The sequence below is a fragment of the Pyrgilauda ruficollis genome, unplaced genomic scaffold (genome assembly GCF_017590135.1).
Source record: "Pyrgilauda ruficollis isolate IOZ18807 unplaced genomic scaffold, ASM1759013v1 scaffold121, whole genome shotgun sequence".
NCBI lineage: Eukaryota > Metazoa > Chordata > Aves > Passeriformes > Passeridae > Pyrgilauda > Pyrgilauda ruficollis.
Window position 1 is genome coordinate 162,595 of NW_024510433.1, and position 18,193 is coordinate 180,787.

The window sequence follows — 18,193 nt, forward strand, 5'->3', positions numbered from 1 at the left end:
AAGTGCTACCTGCCTGCACTTACTCTTCAGTGTAGTTTGTATTTACATCACTTATATCAGAGCCTGGCTACAATTTTGCATGGACTTTTGCATGCTTTGTTGCTTTCACATTGGTCTCTGAACTGAAAACCCCTTCCTGTTACCACTGCTTGCCCTTTGCCTTGCCTGTGATATGGTGATGGTAATTTCTCTTTGAATAAATACACACCTGGGCAAGCCTATGAAACACTCCTGGGGTGCATTTCATTCCTCTTCCCGTCCACTGAAATATTTACACATCAAAGGGAGTCTCCTTATCTAATGGGAGTTTGATGTTCATTAAAGCAACACACAGTCAGTAATGAAGAGCGATGCCTTGCAGCCTGGGGTGGTCAGCAGGCATTGAGCTCCAACCCACACTGGCAGTGACAAGGGGCCTTCATCACCAGCTGCTGTCCTGAGAGGAGTACACAGGAGGGGCCCTGTTGGCCAAGAGGCTCTGCAGCAGTGCACAGGCCAGGAGACCTGCTGTGTCCCTTAAACATTCCCCTGGATCTGGGCCATTCTCTCTTCCAAATCAGCTGGGCTTTAGCTTTTTTAAGCACCTTAGCACCTTCTGAATCAGAGGCCAAAAGAACCCAGCTTCTAGAAAGCTGTAGGTAATGACCAAACAGTGTTTCACAGGCATCTTTGAAAAGACCAAGGAACCCACACCCTTAAAGTGAGGGCCCATTTCCACATTCTGTCCTCTGATCCCACTCACCACCTCCTCCACCCCGGAGACTGTAAAATAAACACCCCTCCTGCCCTGGTGCACAGTTATCATCTCCACAGGCAGCTCACACTGCACTTCATATCGGAGTGACTTACTCCAGAGGTGTTTGCATCTGCCTCCCCTCTGGCATGGCGGTACTACTCATCAGTCTATGGACACTCTATCCCCAATGCATCCTGTGGATGGGACACTCTATCCCCAATGCACACTGTGACTGCTGCAATGGCCTGGCTTTCATGTTCTCCTGCTGATTAAGTCAGGACAGTTCCCTCTGTTCCACCAGCTACAATGGAAACAGGACTTGAAGCTGCTGCAGAACTAGGTGGGCATGATCTACAACTCATCCAGGCCAAGAGAAGTCTCAAGAATTCTTCCAGGTCAATGTCAAGCACCCACTGCACCATCCTGCCACCACAGCTACCCCAAAAAGAGTGGCAGGGTACCCTGAGCCGGCCCGCAGCACCACCAGCCCTGGCACCAGGAGCATTTCTGCCAAGAGTGCTCCGTGGGCTGCAGATGTCCATGCAAAACAGGACACCAGGGTCCATACCCACCCTTCTGGCTTCTGTCTGATGTTTCTCCTTGGAGGGGAATAACACATGAGAGGCCCAAAAGTATGACATTCCCATAGACCCACGTGGCTCTGGCCAGCCAGCCAGAGCCCTCTAACCTCTCATTCCCCTTAGCCTCTCAATTAGTTCTTGCCTACGTGACAAGTTCACTCAACACCCTGAGCAATTAGAAGCCAGAAGGCATCAGCTTTGTCTCAAATGATGAGCCAGATTAATCAGCTCCAGTTGCACTGAATTACCCAGACGGGGCACACAGCAACAACCTCCAATTCAGCAGCAAAGCAGCCAGCATCCCGCTTTCACCCAGGATAATCAGCAAGGATGTGAAAGCCAGATGAATGACTAGGTGAGAGTGGGCTGCTGCCTGTCAGGAGCTGGAATATAAGTCAAAGCACTTTGAAATTAAATCCTCACTTTGACAGGGAACTAATGCAGAGATTTTAAAGTAGGTGTAGTAAAGTTAGACAGGCATATGTGCAGCCTAGCGCAAGTTGCCGTGCTTTGAATAAGTGTAGCTACAGGAGTTGAAAATACAAAGGGAATCTTGAATAGCTCCAAACCAGCTTGGCAAGATTTTAGAGATGATAGCAAGAGGTTTTAGTAATGGACCTAAGTAACAACATTGTCAAGATGAGATTTGGTGCACAGTTGTGGCTGCTTGGGATCTTGAATTTCACACCAAGCAGCCAGCTCATGTTGCTCCTGGCTTTAAATTAAGTCATTTGTGCCCATATGGATAGACAGAAGCATGGTGGATGGAGGAGAGATAGGGATCTCTACCACATCTCTTGGCCTTGGCGAGGTTAAGTTATGCTGTTAGGAACTCTTGGGATTTCCCAAGAGTCGATTTTTCCAGAGCTGAATTTAAGCCTTCATATTTGTTCAAGCATCACCCTCCATCTGCACATTCTAGAGCCTGCCACCAGCCCCTGTGTCTGGCAGCTCTCCACGGGGCAACCCTTACTGAGATGCCAAGAGGGTTTGCAAACTCATCCCTGTTCCATCTCCAAATGCTGTTCTCCTGATAGAATCCCCAGAGAGATACCCCAGATAGAACCCGCCCAGACCCCTCTCCTTAGCTGCAAATTTTCAAATGCACTTTGGCATTTACAGTGAATCCTCAGAAACTGGAATCTCGGAAATCACTCCAAGTCAAAGGGGTGCTTGTTGAAGAAGACAGCCTGGGCGATGGACTCCAGGCAGTGCCAGGACACCTCAGGACTCTGCTTCTTCACAGCCACCAGGAAATTACCCCAAAAACATAAAATGCGGAAACCCCCGCCCCTCCCCTCTGCGAGGTTCCCCCGTCTCTCCCCGCACCCAGAGAACCCATCCAGAGGTGTCGCTTTGTGGGTGCAGCAGCAAGGTGGGGGACGCTGGCGGATTCCCCGCTGCCCTCCACGTCGCCAGAGAAACTCACAATGCCCTCCCGGCCGGCGGAGCCCGCAGTGCCCTCTCCGGTGCCCTCCCCGCCCCCGGCCCGCCCCGGGGGTGTCCCCGGCAGTGAGTCCCGCCCAGGGAGCGGCGGAGCCGGGGCGGCCCCCGGGGCTGCCTCCGCCCCCGGCCCGCCTCCGGCTCCTCCGCTCCATCCCGGGACGGGCCGGCCGCGCTGACAGTCGGGCTCAGCGGCCGCCGCGGGAGCATCAGCCGGGCAGCCCCCGCCGCTCCTGCCCGCGCCCACCTGCGGCGGCGGCTGCCCTGGGCGCGGGGCGGCGGGGGCGCTGCCGCCGTCGGCTCCGCGCAGTCCCACCCCGCCTGCCCTTCAGGATGAGCCCGGAGTATTCTCTGCGCTCCTTGCTGCTCATCATCCTCGCCACCTTCTCGGCCAACGCCAGCAACTGGCTGTGAGTAGCCGCGGGGCGAGAGGGGGAACACGGACACGCCGCAACTTGTTGGTAGCCCCGGGGGCGTGGAGCAGGTGCCGCGGGGTTGGGCAGCACTGGGTGCGACCCCTTGCAGCGATGCTGCTCGGTCCCCGGCGGGGCATAGGGCGCCCGTCGCCATCGTGTCGGTCCTCTGTCCCCGCTGACCCTTGCCGCCGTGGCGGTGGTGTTGCAGCCCTCATCCGCAGGCAGGTGGGCGGCAGGGGATGCCGACTCTCCTAAGCCGCTCAGTGGCGGTGTGTTATCGCGTCTGATGAGAATGGGGCTGGTTATCTAGCCCCTGTCCCATTTTTTGTCCTTAAGTTATGAATCCGGATCACACCGGGATCACGGGTGGAGGTCGGGGCATCGGGTCGGAGTGGGGCCTGGGTGTTGGCGAGATGCCACGCGAGGGCCAGCGGTCCAGGGGAGGATTTGGTAGAGTTGGGGCGGCCAAACGTGCTGGGCCCGGGGATCTGCAGCGAGCAGGGCTGCCCACGCCTCGGCCCCCACTTCCCGGTAGGAGGACGGATGTCGGGGGGCTGTTGCACGGCGCAGAGGAGCCCGATGACATCGGGAACCCGCTGAACAAACACTGAAATAATGTGTAAGGTAAACAGGGGTGGAAATCGTTCTGGAAAATTCCTACGTGTTTGCCAAGGCGGTGGGACTACTTTCTGAAGAGGACACCCCTCCTTTCCCCCTTCCCGGGTCAGAGGGGATGGAGCATGACAGCACTTTCCCACCTAACTTTGAAAGAAGGCATCGGTTCTTCCTAATAAATCTACTTTGGTGGGAGATGGTGCTTCCCCTGCTGCCCCTGTTGCCGGCTGACGGGAGCTAATTAGTTCATGTGCACGCACCCGCTCTCCAGCTAGAAGCGTGGGCCGCCTCCATCTCACCTTCATGGATTTCTCTCGGCAGGGGCAAGTATACCACACAGGATAAGGAGTTCCCGGGGCTGTCAGCATGAAAGATCCTGAGTGTCGTGTATCCCAACACAGGTGCTCAGGTGGGCACACATCCCCTGTGCAAGGAATCCTCTCTTCATCCGGATACAGCTCCTGCCTTTACATTTTGACTCACTGGAGGCTGTGGGATGTAGGTGGTTTTTGGAGGATGCTCCCCAATGCCTGGGGAAAGTGCCAGGTCAGTGGCACTCTCCGAGTGTCCTGCCTGTGGGAAAAGGCGGCTGCCTGGGATGCGTTAGTGCCTAGTCCTTCTCCCCTCCTTCTTTGCCAGATGGAGCGACTTGCATGCCATACGTCTCTAGCAACTGGTGGGTGGATCACAGCAGCTATCAAGGTGGTCTTTTAAGCTGTCACGCTTCTGGTGAAGGTATATTGGGAACTGTGGGAGTGTTTTTCCTGCAGGAATAAAGTCCTGCCGAGGAAGCTCTGTGAGATGATGGCAGATCTCTGGAGAGGAGCAGCTTCGGCTGCCCTGGGACGGGCACGGCGGAAAGTGGGGATTTCATGAGTGAGGTCAGCAAGCTGCCCCGCACGGATGTGCAGAGGTGGGACTCCCCTCGGCCCCCGGCGCCGCACGCAGCTGGAATAGGATTTGGGAGGCGAGGCGGACTGGTGATTCGCCGCACTAGTCAGGGAGGGCTGTGTGCAGCCGTCCGTGCTGGCAGAGCAAGGGTGAGCGCGGGGGGCTCGGCAGCAAAGAGCGGAGGGCTCATTCCTGCCAACAGGGGAGGAAAAGCAGATACATTTCAGTGCGTTTCAAAGGAAGGGGGTCAGCTTTTTTTGATGTTGCAAATGTATCATGATAAAAGGATCGTCCCCCACTCAGTGCTTTTTATTCTTTGCCTTTAGGATTAAGACAATTCCCATTGTTTATCTTCTCACATCAGAAACAAAGGCTGCCGGAGGCAATAAACAGAGTTAGAAGGATCCCAGGAATTATCAGATATTCGAGGAATGAGTGTGCCTCGTATGTCTTCACGTGTGTGGGCTCGGCATGCTCGGCGTTATCCCAGGGCGCTGCCAGCTTGTGCCCAGCACACGGGATGGGTCCAGCCTCACCAGGCACATAGTTCTGCACAGAAGTGTGTGCACAGAATGGCAGCGTGCAGTGAAGTTTGCTTTTCCAGAAACCTGCTGGATTAGAGATTAAACTCAGTTGTGAGCTTTTTTTTCTCTCCCTCTAAAGCTTCTTTCGACCTGTACAGACTCGCATTCCCCCAGTGCTTTGGAGATACACTGCTTGCAATGCTTGAGCTAAAGGTTTCTGTAAGCCTGGCTTTGTGGGGAAAGCGCTTGTTTTGGCCATGCAATGAGCTGCCCCATCCAGTATAAAAAGGAGATGATGTAGGGATCTCTCAAAGGGATCACTCTGCTACACTGGCCATTGAGCTGGAAAGGATTTCCCAAATCTTTCCATTAAACAAACCAACCTAACTTTCTCCCTGGTTAGGAAGCAAACCTCAGGTGCTTTTTATCAGTGTTTTGATTCTGGGGAGTTGCTGCTTGCCTTGTTGCCAATCCAGAAAGCCTCTGTTCTTCAAATCTGAAGAAATGATCTGTTCCCACTTCTTGTGAAAGCCTCAGGCTTGCTCTTCCATCTGCCTTTGGAGGCTCTGATTTGCCTCCTACCTCTTCAGGCATAGGTCTGTAAATTAAATAAAGGGCTGTAGATAGAGCCTTTTACATCTTGTTGGCTGTGCACAGGAAGGTCCCTCTGACTTCTGCTTTATCTCTGAAGGAGTCCAGGGCCATGCTTTTTACAGGGGAAGCAGATGAGTTACTTTTCAAAGCAACTTGCACTTCATAGACTCTTGAACCCACATGTGCAGTGATGTGGATGAATTTGGAAGCAAGGCCTCTTCTGCTCCAAACTCATCCTGATGCTGAGGATGTTTCATAGAGACTTGTAGCCAAACAAGCATCATTCCACAGCTGGCACAGGAGTTGTCCAGTTGTTTAGCTAGTTAGTTAGTTAGTTATTCATTTCTTTACCTATTTTGGAGAGAAGGAAGTCCATGTGAAAAAGTGAACTAGAAAGTGTGGGTTATGGATGTAAGCATCCACTAAATGCATGGAGGCACTGGGGCCCACAGCCTTGCTCTCTAGCTGTTCAGAGGGTTTGAGTGATGAGAGAACAGAAGCAGAAAACATCAGATACGAAAGGGTAGGGTCCTTTAGGGGTGAGACTCCTGGTTATCAAGCTATCTGGGAATCATTACAGCCTCTCTCCATTTTCTTGTAGCTAAAACTGGCTCTGGAGGAGGCTCTCCATATGGACATGCTTGGTCTGAGATGTGGTCATGCCATTTTAGAGCAGGGTGTACCACCAGCAGCTCTGTCTACCCATTCTTTACAGGGATTTAGAATTTCCATCTGGGCTTGGAACTTGGTTTAAAGGGCCAGGAGCACACCTGCTCCTAAAAAAAAAATTAATATGAGTGCTCTGGGTAAGCTTGAAGACATTGTGAAGGTCCAAACAAGCCTGGCTAAGCAGCTGCTCTCTAACCACTTTCAAGGGCTGGTGAGGAAGGGATAAAAGGAGTTTGGATTTCCCTGGCCTCCTTTCATCAGAACATTACAAAGTGCTTTCAAACAGGGGGCCCAATTCTCTGTGCCCATCTCTTCCAGCTTAGGAGTGGGGATGTTGCAAGAGCAGCTGGAACGCTCATTTTGTTTGGGTCATTATGCAATGCAGAGGATTTGAGAGGAAGCATGCCTGGGTCCTGCATTTGCATTCTTCTGGTTTTAAACCAGGCTTTATTTTTTTCAGGTGAGTCTCCACAGCTTTGATAGGGGGGAGAGATCACTTCACCTGGAGCCTGGCATAGTTTAATTTTGTACAACATTCTTTGCATTGTCATTGCAATGCTCCATCTTCCATGTGGTGAAGAACCAGTGCAGCATTTTCCCTTCAGATGCCATGCTGCCATGGCACAGATTTGAAAGGTGCTGCTAGCTCTAACACAGAGCTGTTCCTACCAATCTCCACCCCCTTCTCCATGCTCCTGGTTTTTGTGAGGACATTGTCAGGAAGGTTCCCTGGTCACATCTAAACTGGTCCCAGCAGCCAGAGTGGTGGGTTGCACCATTTGGGTTTGATGAGGAATTTCCTTACTTCAAGGGGTGCTGTGGGGACAAATGGCTCTCCACTTCTGGGATGCTCAGGGCTCCTTTGCATTGCTCTGGGGATCCTGTCAGATCCACAAGGTTGGTGCATGAACCTATGGAACCTGTTCCTAAGGCTGTGAGGTGGGATATTGAAACTGCTGGAAATATATTTTAATTTTTATTTATTTGTCAGTCTTGCCACTTCTGACAATACCAGCTAATTTTAGCTCAGCAATGAAAATGGACTGGTTGTGGGTTGCACCCTGCAGGTTGCACCCAGTGGTCCTGGCACTGGACTTCCAAACAAGTTTGGCTTGTCTCTGAGCAATGGTCCTGTCTGACAGACACCCTTCAGGGCTGCGTTTGCCAGGGTGTAGGAGGGCCCCATGCTCTCTAGCTCCTCAGTGGTGATGGGCATTTCTGTCCTTTCCTAAGAAAGCCTCAAGTAAAATTACACCCCTGTCTTTCACAGCAGAACCTAACTCTAGGGAGGATGGACAGGAAGGAGATAAAACCACTCTGCATGCCAGGCTGTGAAGAACTGGATAAGCTCCAAATATGACCAACAGCAAGAGGCAGGTTTCTCTTTTGCAATGGCTTGATGTGACTCCATGAATCAAAACTGGACTTTTGCACTGAAGCAAAAAAGTGTTTATGTTACTCTGCTGAGAGCTACTGTCTGCTTGATTAATTCATCCTTGTAGATGTAGAGAAATGCATTATAACCACTTTCTTAAAATTATGAAATTGCTGAGCAAACCTGGAGGTTAACAGTTTCTAGGAGATTCTTCTGTATTTCTTTACAAGTGCAATGACACTGGCTCTTAAATAAAGCTTGAAAACTTGCAGTCATCCAAGGCTGCTTGAATGGTAGACTCTGCATATTCAGTGCAGGTAACCTTTGCCTTGCCTGCCCAGGGGTGTCTGTCCCCAACACCTGTGGGTGACCCCTGGCAGCATCCTCCAAGCTCTCTTGGAGCTGTTGCCATGGGCTGTTGCACTTCACAGCCAGGAAGCTGCCTTGCAGGATCTGGCTGGCTCAGCAGAACTGGAGCCAGTATTGTGCTTTCATGAAATTACTTGGGGAAAAGTAATTGAGTCTCTTGGCCAATGGAGAGCAGCCTTGGGTCTGTTGAAAGTTGGGTGAGATCAAACTAATCCTGTAGAAGGCTTTTTTTGTCACGTATTTGCAAATTCTGATCAAAACTTAAAACTCTTCAGATTTTCTGCAATGAGGTCTAGCCTAAAGCACTGCAGAAGTTGGCCTGCACTTGCCTCCCCTTGCAATAAGGCCTAGGTGCTGTACCTGAATCCAGGAGTAGGTTCTATTGTCTTATAAAGGAAGTAAAGGAAATTTCCTACACATTTTAAGCAGATTTCCAAAACACATGCTTTTCAGGCTCTTCCCAGCTTCCATCCTGCTCTCCCCCATTAAAAAGTGGAGATTTTGCCCCCACATGCTCAGAAAGCCAAAAAGCAGCACTGTCCCAGGACCAGCAGCTGGCCATCTCGCTGTCCACAAAGACTTGTGATGAGGAGGTAAGCCACCACCAGTGGCTGGGGCATGGGTGTTTGCAGGCTGCGCATGGTGTTAGATGCAGAGTCCAAGGGATGGGGGACAGGAAGTGTAGGCTCACCCCTGGGCTGAGGAGTGGAGGTATAGGCATAGCACTGCCTTCTCCTGGGTGACTCTCTCTGCAGCTGTTAATTGGAGGTGAATAGCAGGTGTGAAAAGCAGGTTTCAGCCAAGAGATGGTGCCCTATGACAGGAAGGACTGAGGCTGACAGCTGTATTTCTTCCAAGAAAGAGACCAGACAGGTTTTCAGGTGGTGACTTGTAAATCATAGTTTACAGTTAGAAAGGCAGGATGACTAATCCCAGCAGGGGGATGCCTGGTCCCTGGGAGGGCCAAGTCTGCTACAGAGCCAGCAGCTGGACAAGGGCAACCTTGCAGGTCTCCCACAAATCCTGACAGGAACATTCCCAAGTTGGCAGGCTTGAGGAACCATGGATGTGGTGGGCCCTACTAGCCTGGAGCTGTTGGAACACGGAGACTGGCACTAAGCCTAATGTGGGACACCGTGAGAAATCATGGGAGCTGTATGGCCTGCACGGAGCATCATCTGGCCTGCCAGACTGAGACATCTTTCATAGCTTCACTCACCCTGCTTGCTAGGAGAAAGCAGCAAAGATAAAACACTTCTCCATATCTGCAGGATGGCTCCTTGTAAGGAGCCATAACACTGGTCAGTAACTCTCTCTGCATGGATATATCTATGGAGACAGATAGATGCATGCAAGGGATGCATGGGGTTTTTCAGTGGATTTTTCACATTACAAACAAGCCTTTAGTTCCTCCCCAGAAGAAACTTGCCTGCATGAGCTGTCTCAATCCTTAGGACAATCCCAAGTGCTGATTGCTGACTGTCCCTGCACCCTCAGGAGGCACAGAAATGTGCTTGCTGACCCCTCCACAAGCAGGGGGGGAGTTTGCTGCCTCTCAGACAGGAGCAGAGCTGAATCATCTTCACAGTTCAAGGCTTGGACAAGCCTTTTGTGGCCTTGGCCGCTCAATCTTGTGCAAAGGTTGAGTATTTGCTGAGCAGGGTGAAGCTTCTGAGCCTGATTTCAGAATATCTATTGAGTGGTTTATCAGGGATGCCACTGGCCTGGGTCTGAAAGTTACCATCTTCAGGAAAATATTCCCGAAATGAGACAATACAATTTCACACTTGAAACTCATTTGTTTCAAAAAAAGAAACACCAGAGATCTCTGCTTTCCCCAGTGTATCTTCTCTGACCTACCTCAATTGAGTATTTGTCAATGACTGAAATTTCCACACCTTTCCATGGCAGGGAATCTTCTCCTCTCTCCTCCTGGCTGTATCTGCCAGATGCTATGGCTCTTTCAAATTCTCCTTGTCATTTCACCAATATTCTTCCTCATGAAAGTGTTGTCATAGTTTTTATTTAAGCAGGGCTTTCTGACATCCCCCACCTTTCCAAAGCTCCCTGAATTTGAGATTTACTTACTTGCCATCTTGCAGAGTGCATCAGCTGCAGCTGATTAAATTATGGGGCTTCAATCCTGATTTCAGTACTTCAGATGGGGAAAAAAGCTTTCGGTCAGTTTTCTCCTAAATCAGTGACTCTTAAAAGGGAGTCTGTTGTGCAAGTGACTTGCCTGGATTTAAAGGCAGGAGAAAAGAAATACACAAGGCCATGTGAAGCAAGAAGACAGAACTTAAACAAATGGTGTGGGCAGCACCTCTCCTCTTGAAACATTCTTTGCCCAGTCTTCGAAAAGGAAGAAAACATGCTATTGTTTGGATTTGTTTTCCACAAACAGGGCTGTTTTGAGGCTGCATGTGAGACTTAAATTATAATCTAGACCTCTGCATAGCAATTGAGATGTGATGTCATGATGGAGGATCTGCATTGAGGCTTTGTAGAGAGCAGGAGCTGTTTATTGCATTCCTCCTGCAGTGCCTGTCTAGCTCTCTGTGCAGGTAGACAAAGGCTTTGGTTGCAGATTTTACCACTTCAGCCCAGGGAAACAAAGTTTGGAGCAAAGTTCTTGTTAATGACCAGACAAAGTGCTAGAGTCAGGTTTCCATGGGGACCATGGGATGCTGCAGATGTGTTTGATTCCTGACAACCTTGATGCTCCACTGCCCTGAGAAACGTGAGATGGAAGCACCTCTGAGTGCTGATGAGGGCAGAGTGTGTTTCCCAGCTCTTACCTAACTCTTCATCTGCCCAGAGAGGGGAAGGGGATAAGATATTCCTACCTGGTATTCCTGAGTGTGGTGTGATGAGATGCCATGTGAAAGCCTCAAAGTTGAGGTCCTTTGGCAAAGGCACTTCCTTAAATCCTTGCCTCAACCTCTGGATCCTGAACCAGGGATCAGGATGGGAGCTTCCTCCCCCATCAAAAACCTTGTCTTTTGGAAAGCAGTGATAGTTCTCCTGGATGAGTAACAAACTAGTAGCATGATGGGGCCACAGCATTTTAGGCACAGTTGCCTCCATCTCCACAGAGGGGCTGGCAAACGTAGGCCAAGGAGGGGTGATAGGATACAGGACCTGTCAAGGGGGAGAGAGGCCAGAGCACTGTTCTGGATAGTTTCATCTTATTTGTCTGCATTGCAAAACAAATCACCAGACCTGTTATTGGAGAGCTGTACCTATCTTTGAAGCATCCTTGGCCTTTGTTTTGTAGTCCTAAATAGCATTAAATGTGAGTTGGGAAGGCACCTTATCAGGTGCATCTTCTTGGAAAAGCTTGAAAGGCTTTTGTCACACTTTCCTTTATGTGTGCTTTGAATCTCAAGCTGGAAAATATATTAGAAAAGGAGATGATGCCCCATCCTGAGCAGAGCTGATAATAATTTGGGTGCTACACTGTGTCACAGAACTCTTTCACCAATGTGTCTGCACTCAAAGCAGGCACTGACTCATCTGTAGGACCAGTCTCACAGCTTTGAAGGAGCTGCTTGCCTGCCATGATAAATGCCAGGCAGAGGGGAAAGCCAAATCAGCACAAGGGGTTGGTGCTGGAGATAGATTCTGATTTTCTTGGTTTCCAGGCTCAAAGCTGATCAATAACCCATATTGTCTTGAGCTGAATCTTACTACTCTGCTGTGTGTCATCTTCCCTTTGCCCAAACTAGAATGATGGCTGGACTTGGGAGGAGACAGCTGTTACAGACACCCTGTGTGTGCTCAGCATTCAACATCCTTAAAGTTTCCAGCGGTGGTTTGGTGCCTTCACCCCAGGTCAGCCACGTGCAACAATATGTGAGAACAGCAGTTGTTGCACTCCATGTCTGGGACTGCACTGCAGGGCTGGGGACACCCATTGCGTGGTGTGCGGGCCAGCAGAAACGTGACAGTCCCGACTTTGGCCACAGTGGGTTTTTCAAGGCACCTGTGTGCATCAGGTCCTGTCTTCTGCAAACAGTGCAGTCCCCTTGGAGGAGCAGGAAGCCTTGGGCAAAGATGATTTGCTGGTATAAAGGCTTTAACAGCACTTGGCTCTGAAACCCCAGCAGTCTGCCTCTTCCCACTGTCAGAGAAGCATTGCTTCCATGATCACACAGAGGGAAAACTGAATACTTTTGACATCTTGCCATGCAGACTCCCCATGGACACCATGAGCCAAGACAGCTTTCTCCCTGGCTCCCACAGCCAGCACCCCCCCCAGTTGTGAGCATAAAACCAAGCTGGTGAATAATTCTGCTGATGCACAGAAGAGAAAATCTTGTTCTCTCCTCCTGGGGCAGACTGGCAGGGTTAATGGGAGGAAGAGGCTGTGACAACTTGATTTTGTGGCTGAAGTCAGCAGATCTGGCTCCTGGGACACATGGGAACAGGCAGGGAGTAGGAGCCACTTTTGCACAGTCACTTCTCGGAGACAAGCAGTGCTTCAAAAGAAAAATCCTTTGCAGGATGTTGCAACTTGGGAGGAGGAGTTAAAAAAACACACAAACCAAAAAACCCACAAGTTCTGTAGGGCTGGGAAATGCAGAGTCAAGGAATGAAGTTTCCAAAAAGCTCAGTACTTGCAGCTCTTGGTGCAGACAAGGCAGCAATGTGAGACAATGCTGGTAATTCCCAAGGACACTAAAGCTCATTGTGGTTAGTGGACGGGTGCAAATGTGAGTTACACCTGTCCTGTGCAGGGGCCCCTCCATGTCCACAGCAGTCAGGGCTCCACTATGGCAGGGTCATCTGAAGTGGCTACCAGCAGCCACAGAAAGGAGGGAGCCTCATATATGCACCTGCCAACACAGTCACTAACAGTTGTAGAGGATATTGGATTATCACACAGCCTCATTGGAAAATCTGACTGGATCTATCTTAAGCTCCTTCTGTGTTCCAGAGGTTGGGGCAGGAAGATGAAACTGGGAAATGGGCAAGCATGGACACCATGCCCACAACACAACAAGGGGTGGGAGGTTGAGTTACTGGGATGTGCAGCAGGGATCATCATGTCCACACACTGGACAAAGAAATGCTGAGAGCTTTTGAGGTGCTTGCTCTTCAAGGTGTTTGCTCCCTCATTTTTCTAATACTGACACCCAAGAGCAGCTCTGTGACTTTTACTGCTAAGGATGGTGCTATGGAAAGCAGAACACATGGTCCCCTCCACACAGGGCCAGTCTTTTCCAGATCAGCAAAGACAGACCTCATGGCCCTGTTCACAAGCTGGACTGGTGGAGGAAGTGCCCAGCCTGTGCAATTTTGCCCTGGCAGGCTCCTGATTCTGCTTCCCTGCTTCAAACCCTGCTTGAATCCCAAGTGACAGGAAACCTGGCAGCTCCCAGAGGCCATCCCTGCCTGCTGGGGTCTGGGGCAGCTAAAAGCAGCCTCCAGGAGGGAAGTGGTTTGGGGGGCAATGTTTGCCAGTTATGAGCACACAGCCACGCTGTGGGAGCACTGTGGCAGATGGAGCTGGCAGCCAAGTGCCTGTCCTGCTTGTTTTGGCTGACTTCGGAGACCTCTGGCTTTTCCTAGTAGCACTTGGATATTCCGATACTCGGGAGACCTGACCAGGCACATTCAGACAGTGCTGAAAATATCTTCCTTGCAGGCAACAGAGGAAAAGGGGAGCCAACAGCTGGACTCCCCAAGAGAAAGGAACTAGGCTGCAGAGGGATGGTTGTTTTGCTTGGGCTTGTTCTCTGTCAGCCAGAAATGCATCATGCAGAGCTGCTGCTGTGGTACATTTAAAGGTGACCCCCAGATGGGCAGCAGGTCTCAGCTATGGAGGGGGTAAGAGGTTCAGTCTCCTTGTCTTCTGGAAGGCTAAACGTGGGTCCCAGCTGAATATGGGCTCCCCCAGCCCTTGCCTCTTAACCTGTTGTGCTGGTGTCATGGCAGGTACCTGGCAAAGCTGTCTTCAGTGGGGAGCATCTCTGAGGAGGAGACCTGTGAGAAGCTGAAGGGCTTGATCCAGCGCCAGGTGCAGATGTGCAAGAGGAACCTGGAGGTGATGGACTCGGTGCGACGCGGAGCCCAGCTGGCCATTGAGGAGTGCCAGTACCAATTCCGCAACCGCCGCTGGAACTGCTCCACGCTGGACACCCTGCCTGTCTTTGGCAAGGTGGTGACGCAAGGTGAGCTGGAAGGACGTGTCTGGGGTGGTGCTGCTGGGGGAATGGCTATAAAAGCAGTCTGGTGGGCTGCAGGTGGGATTTTGTCTGCTTTCCCCTGAACCGGTGGCTGGGGAAGGTCAGGAATGGCCTGCCCAGTGATGGATCATGGGGTGGACAGGTCCCTGTGCACTTCAGCGGGGGTCTATTCAGTATGTTTGGTACAGCATATTCAGACTCATGCTGATCCTCAGCTCTTCTGAACCTTTTCCACACCCATTGACAAGGACATGCCAAGTTTGAACAAAGGTCCTAAAGTCACCCTGGTCTCATCTCTTCCCCACCAAACCCAGGAGCTCCACTCCATAAAGCCATGAGTGCATTTACTCAGTCTCTTTTCTGGGCAGTGCTGAAGCAGTGGCTGCTGCCAGGCTGGCACATGGCCACTCTTGAGCAGAGCATCAATGGGGGCACCGTCAGGAGGATGGCTCAGTGCCGCCTGGCATGGGAAGAACATGTGGCAGTATCATCCCCTGCCACCAGCCTTCAGGGCTGGATATGGCTAGAGCAGCCCCCAGCCCCTCTGATCCCAGCTGCACCCTGACTTTCCAGAAGCACAGGACTGTAATCAAACCAGAGAACTGGAGTGAGGATACAGCGGGGAAAACCCCTCTGCAACCCCTTAAGATCACTGAAGCATCCCTTGCCTCCCCTCAGATGCTATTTCTGAGGTACTATCTCACCTCCCATCCCAGGACCCCTAGACCAAAGCATCCCCCTGGCTCCTTATTTGACTTTCCTCCCCTCAATGCAGGGATGAAGATCTCTTCTTGTGAAGGTTCAGGGACTGGAAATACCAGAAATACCAGAAACTAAAAGTCGTCTCTTTTTAGGCAGCCACAGCACAAACCGACCAACATGATCCTACTATTAACCTCGATTAACTTGGAGGCAGTTCAGTCCCACACTGGCTGGGTCCTCCCCAGCCACTGCCAGCTGGGCCACCAAAGTCTGGGATGCGACCACCAAAGTAGCTGCCCTCTGACTGGCAAGCTGAGTGATGCCTGCTCACAAGCCATTGCCCCTCTGTACCAAACATGGGACCACCCCAAATACCAGCCCTCCTTGCTCAGAAATGCAGGGCTTGTGCCCTCAACCAGCCTCGGAGGATAGTGGGGATTGTGTGTTGCTGAAGCTGATCCCTGCTCCTGCCACTTTGTGTGTTCATGCCCAGGGATGCGATAACTTGCAAAACAAGCTTTTCTCAACCATGTGGCACCACATAGGTAGACACAAAAGCTGGGACTGCACTGCACCCTGGACACTGGTGGGGTTGTGTGAGGTGCTTTGGCAGCAGAAGAGGGTTTTGCAGGGTAGTTTGGGAGGCACTGTGAGCTACATGACCCTGTGAAAGACAATGGCAAGGATGTGCAGGGAATGTTCCTGGATGTGGAAAGCAGACAGCTATTTTGGATGCAGGAAAGATTTCACGGCAGAGCTGCCTTGCAAGCACAAGGCAAGACAGTCTTCCATGTAAGCTCTAGAGAGCTCTGCCCACATTGGCAGTGCAGCCTCTGTCTCTCCTAGTGCCAGGTTTTACCATTCACCCATCATTCATGTTTTTAACGTTGTGGGGCAGTTCCCAGCTTCTTCACTTCTGCAAAAATGGGCCCTCACTTCTGCAAAATATCTCCCAGCACCCAGGGGTCTCTGATGAGTCAGGTCCAGGCTTGGCACTAAGCAAACAGCATCCCTGAGGGTGGGGACAATGAGGGTCCTGCACATGCTGCCTCTATTTTAGGAGGAAGTGACAGAGCAAAGGGTTTAGCCTGATAGCTCTGTGTAGCATGTTTTGCCAAGAGCTGTCTTTCAGACCAGCTTTTCAGGGGAGTTTATGTGCCATACCAGAGTTAAGAGGGGAGAGGAGAAGAGACACATGTGGCAGTCTACCAAGAGCCTTTGGCCACCGGGCTGCATTACCTCCAGAATTCCCACTCGTGTTGCCTCAGACTTTCTGCCACCTTTCCCACCATGGTTTGTGCCATTGCAGGGACACGAGAGGCAGCGTTCGTCTATGCCATCTCTTCAGCAGGGGTGGCCTTCGCTGTGACCCGCGCCTGCAGCAGTGGCGAGCTGGACAAGTGTGGATGTGACCGCACAGTGCAAGGGGGCAGCCCACAGGGTGAGTGTCTGAACAGGGAGCAGCTGCAGCTGCATGGGGACGCAAAGTAGCCAAAATATCTGCAATTCAAACCCACTCTCTGGAGCCATCCAGAAAAGAGGGAAAAGTTTAAAAAAACCAAAATGCTGGTTAGTCCATGTAACTGCCTCAAAAAGACACCTGGGTGCATCCTGGACTGAAAACATCTTGTCCCAGGACCACACTCCCTAGCTTCCCATGTTCCCATGTGGCGCAGACTAGTAGGTAGCAAGACAGAGAGAGGGCAGGCCAGCTGGATTTTAGGGAAAGCAGGGCTGGAGAGTTCAAGCACTACAGGGTGGCAGTACCTGTCTCATCTGCGCTCTCTGCCTCAGGTTTCCAGTGGTCGGGCTGCTCTGATAACATCGCCTACGGTGTGGCCTTCTCGCAGTCCTTCATCGATGTCCGTGAGAGGAGCAAAGGGGCCTCTTCCAACAGAGCATTAATGAACCTCCACAACAACGAGGCAGGGAGGAAGGTAAGGGCAAGGAGAAAACCTAGGCAGCTGGCACCACTCTGCAGCATCCCAGCCAGGCTTTGCAGCCATGGCTTGAGCCATTTGGGCTTCTTTTAATCCCATACCCACCCAGCAGTGTTTTCTGCACAGCCCTCCCAGGCCCTATCCATTGCACCCTCCCTGCTACGTCCATCCTGCACTGATCATCCCATCTTGTTCCTTGTGTCTGTTCCTCCAGGCAATCCTGAACAACATGCGGGTGGAATGTAAGTGTCACGGTGTGTCAGGCTCATGCGAGTTCAAGACATGCTGGAAAGCCATGCCCCCCTTCCGCAAAGTGGGCAACGTCCTGAAGGAGAAATTTGATGGTGCCACAGAGGTCGAACAGAGCGAGATTGGATCCACCAAAGTGCTGGTGCCCAAAAACTCCCAGTTCAAGCCACACACAGACGAGGACCTCGTCTACCTAGACTCCAGTCCTGACTTCTGTGACCATGACCTCAAGAATGGGGTCCTGGGCACCAGTGGGCGGCAGTGCAACAAGACCTCCAAGGCCATCGATGGCTGCGAGCTGATGTGTTGCGGCCGTGGCTTTCACACGGACGAAGTGGAGGTTGTGGAAAGGTGCAGCTGCAAATTCCACTGGTGCTGCTCCGTCAAGTGCAAACCCTGCCATCGGGTGGTGGAGATCCACACATGCCGGTGATGCACAGGGGAGCGCGCCCACCTGTATCCTCTTTAACTGACCCTGCTTCTCCCTTGCCCCACAGCCAGGACTGAGGAAGTGACAATGATACTGCTGGGAGAGCACAGCTCTTTACAGAGACAGAACCACAGAGAAAAACAGATTTTAAAGAAAAAAATATTTAAAGTTTAAAAAACCTGATCACTGTTGGCTTTTTTATTTTGTTTTGTCTGCTTTGCTGTATGTATTGCTGAAGCCAGAGCCCCTTGGTGTCCTGTGCTGGCAGACATGTTTGCTCTCTGGCTGTCTGGGAACCTGTGTGATGCCAGCTCTGTCGGATGGGCTCCTCCTGCTTTTGGAGTGCTGCAGACAAGAAGTGTTTAAGGCAACGGTAGTACAACATTTGAAATCTTCTATTGTAGGTATTTTTGTTTGTTTAAAGGCACGTGCTGAGCATCCTGGAGCACCACTGGCCTGGCTAAGCCT

General features: G+C 51.3%; 1 protein-coding gene across 3 annotated transcripts; it reads left to right on the top strand.

Moving 5' to 3' along the window:
• The first annotated feature begins 2,936 nt into the window (after window positions 1–2,936).
• On the top strand, window positions 2,937–17,899 carry WNT4 (Wnt family member 4). 3 transcript variants are annotated; one of them, XM_041490262.1, is made up of 5 exons: window positions 2,937–3,170; window positions 14,154–14,389; window positions 16,416–16,547; window positions 16,901–17,043; window positions 17,261–17,899. In XM_041490262.1, exons 1-5 carry the CDS (start codon window positions 3,094–3,096, stop codon window positions 17,726–17,728), a joined length of 1,056 nt encoding a protein of 351 aa, XP_041346196.1. In that variant the 5' UTR covers window positions 2,937–3,093; the 3' UTR covers window positions 17,729–17,899. The 3 variants fall into 3 exon arrangements, with proteins under 3 accessions (XP_041346196.1, XP_041346197.1, XP_041346198.1); XM_041490263.1 differs by lacking the exon at window positions 2,937–3,170 and adding an exon at window positions 4,173–4,200; XM_041490264.1 differs by lacking the exon at window positions 2,937–3,170 and adding an exon at window positions 4,984–5,241.
• The last annotated feature ends 294 nt before the right edge of the window (window positions 17,900–18,193 follow it).